Consider the following 3,027-nt stretch of genomic DNA (forward strand, 5'->3'; position numbering starts at 1 on the left):
TCGCGAGCGAGGGGCGCCGGCAGGGCTGGGGGGGGAGTTGGGGGCCTGCAGAGCCCTGACGGGCTGCTCCATTGGAGGTGACCGGGGACCAGGGCAGCTTGACCCTCTCCTGGTGCAGGGGACATCAGCATCCCCAGAAGCAGCAAGGGGCCGATGGCAGTTTCATCCACCGTGCTGCAAAAAAGAGACTGAGCCAAGACCTGGACATGTCCTTTATTGTGGCTGAAGCAGCACCATCCCCAGGGCACACGTCTCCTTCCTCACAGCCACAGGCCATGCCGCGTGGGCAGCAAGCCCCAGGCCCTGTCCTTCCCGTGCACATCACGTGGGAGCTCCTGCAGAGCCTGCGGCAGGGCGAGCACCCTGTCACCAAGACCCTCTGCTCCTGCCACAGGGCCAGCAGGGCTGGGGCTGGGGCTGGGGCCAGGGTATCCCCGCCACCCTGTCCAGACAGGGGAAGCCTGTGGGGCCTATCGCCTGAGGGCTTGCACCTGGCCTGCTCGTCCCCTTGGGGCCTGTGTCACTGCCGTGCTGCCCTCTGCCCTGCCTGCATCCACACTGTGCCTGGCTCGGGGCCACGGCCACGTGCTCAGAGGAGCCGGCCCAGGAGCTGGGTGCGAGGGCCATGGGCCCGCCCGCCGGGCAGCGTCACAAAGCCGAGCTTCCCGTAGAAATGCAGCTGGTGGTGGTGCGCGGCGCTCACCTCGCAGAACACGCCCCGGGACCCTGCGGGGAAGGAAGGCATCATGGTCACTGTGGGTCACACGGTCACAGGCCAGGCTGGACCCGGTTGGGCTGGGCTGGGCAGGGTGCGGGACCCTGGTCCTGGGCTCCGTGCAGCCCTGCTGGTCAGAGCGCAGGCCAGAGCCGAGCCAGGCGCTGCACTGCAGGTGGCGGGGCCGGATAACAAGGTGCCCCTGGCCCCAGCCTGGTCTGGCCTCCCCTGCCCCATGCTCCTTGACCATGGGCACAGGCTGTCTTCTGGAGAGGTGCCCTGTGGCTGTGAGCCCTGCCCAACCCCAGCCCCACACCTGGGCATGGCCCCCCTCTCCAGCCCTGGCCCAGGCCCCTCTGCCCCCGTCCCTGTGCGGGGCATGCTGCGTCCCACACCCCGGGGTCAGGACTCACCATTGGCACGGAGGGCACTGAGCAGGGCGATGGCCAGGCTGCGGGCAGCGCCGGGGTCCAGTGCACGTGGCGCAGTGCCCAGCTGCACCAGTGAGGGGAAGCGCTGCAGCACGGCCGGGGGCACAGCCAGCGGCTCTGCCTGGAAGGACATCAGCGCCTCCCCCACGGCTCCCTGCGGCATGGACAGCGGTCGGCCAGGGCCCAGGGAAGTCCCCCCGTCCCCCAGCCCATCCCTCAGTGTCACAGCACAGCTGGGCCCTGCGGGTCACACCAGGCCCAGCCCCTGCTCCAGGCAGGATCAGCCCCTTCCTAAACCTTCCAGACACATCCAGGTCTGGCCTGGTCCTGGCAACACCTGCAACCCGGGTGCAATGACCAGGCCCATTCCCCACAGACACTAAGAGCCCCCGGCCCTTTCTTGGGTGATACTGGGTGACAAGGGTCAGGGTCCTGCTGCTATCAGGGGGTTCAGTGCACTCTCACCCCTTTCTCATTAAGAAATTAGGCAACTGTGGTGTTGATGCCTACACAGTCAGATGGGTCACAAATTGGCTGGAGGGCCGCACCCAGAAAGTGGCGGTGGATGGGTCTTATTCGACCTGGAGGGACGTGGGCAGTGGGGTCCCCCAGGGCTCGGTCCTCGGGCCTGTGCTGTTCAACATCTTCATCAGCGACTTGGACGAGGGGATGAAAAGCACCCTGTTCAAATTCGCAGATGATACTAAGATGTGGGGAGAAGTGGGCATGCCAGAAGGGAGGAATAGGCTGCAATCGGGCCTAGACAGGTTACGTGGGTGGGTGGATAAGAACAGGATGGGGTTCAACACTGGCAGGTGCAAGGTACTGAGCATAATGCAAGGTCACAGTTGACAGGGCTAACAGGACCTTGTCGTGCATCCACAGGTGCATCTCGAGTAGAGCCAAGGAGGTGATCCTCCTCCTCTATGCGACGCTGGCCAGGCCGCAGCTGGAGTACTGCGTCCAGGTCTGGGCGCCGCACTTCAGGAGGGATGTGGACAGCATGGAGAGGGTCCAGAGGAGGCCACTCATATGGTCAGGGCAGCAGGGCAGGCCCTACGAGGAGAGGCTAAAGGGCCTGAACCTGTTCAGCCTCCACAAGACAAGGCTGAGAGGGGATCTGGTGGCCATCTATAAACTGGCCAAGGGGGACCAGCAGGCACCGGGGGAGTCCCTGTTCCCCCGAGCACCGCTGGGAGTAATGAGGAATAACGGCCATAAGCTGACTGAGAGTAGATTCAGACTAGATATCAGGAGGCGCTACTTCACTGTCAGGGCGGCTAGGATCTGGAACCAACTTCCAAGGGAAGTGGTGCTCACTCCTACCCTGGGGGTCTTCAAAAGGAGGCTGGATAATCACCTAGCCGGGGTCATTTGACCCCAGAATCCTTTCTTTCCTGCCCAGGGCAGGGGGTTGGACTTGATGATCTGCTCAGGTCCCTTCTGACCCTACCTACTATGAAACTGTAACTATCAACTATGAGAGACTCCCAGGCCAAGGCCCTGTCCCTGTTGCAGAGGAAGGGGAAACCCCCCAGGTCTGGACCAGTCTGACCAGCAGGAAATCCCTTCCTGCCCCAGTGCAGCATCTGTCTGACCCTGAGCACACGGGCAAGACCCTCTAGGCAGGACCCTGCAGGGTTGGTGCCAGCAGGAGCATTGGCACAGCCCAGCCCCATCCCCAGTCTAGCGATAACCTAGGCACAGCGATGCTGGTGTCAAGGTGTCAAGGTGTTTTTAAGCCTCCCCCCGAGGCGCTGTTGCTGCTGCAGCCCAGGCTGGGGATGGGACCAGACTGTGCCCATGCTCCTGCTAGGACCAGCCCCGCAGGGTCCTGGCTGGGGGGTCTTGCCCCTGCGCTCAGGCTCAGGCCCCCGCTGC

General features: G+C 63.8%; 2 protein-coding genes across 2 annotated transcripts in view; both read right to left on the reverse strand.

The window, feature by feature from the left end:
• LOXL3 (lysyl oxidase like 3) overlaps positions 1-277 on the reverse strand; it is a 22,774-nt gene extending 22,497 nt beyond the window's left edge. The window contains exon 1 of the mRNA XM_025191908.1: positions 265-277. Coding sequence (XP_025047693.1) covers positions 265-277 — 13 coding nt within the window. The remainder of the gene's footprint in view (positions 1-264) is intronic.
• Positions 206-3,027, reverse strand: part of LOC102378650 (protein O-GlcNAcase-like) — a 16,062-nt gene continuing 13,240 nt past the window's right edge. Inside the window, exons 18-19 of the mRNA XM_025191909.1 lie at positions 1,129-1,300; positions 206-726 (exon numbers count right to left, since the gene is read on the reverse strand). Of these exons, the coding sequence (XP_025047694.1) occupies positions 590-726; positions 1,129-1,300 (309 nt within the window). The 3' untranslated portion in view covers positions 206-589. The remainder of the gene's footprint in view (positions 727-1,128; positions 1,301-3,027) is intronic.

The sequence above is a fragment of the Alligator sinensis genome, unplaced genomic scaffold (genome assembly GCF_000455745.1).
Source record: "Alligator sinensis unplaced genomic scaffold, ASM45574v1 scaffold1334_1, whole genome shotgun sequence".
In the NCBI taxonomy this organism is placed as follows: Eukaryota; Metazoa; Chordata; order Crocodylia; family Alligatoridae; genus Alligator; species Alligator sinensis.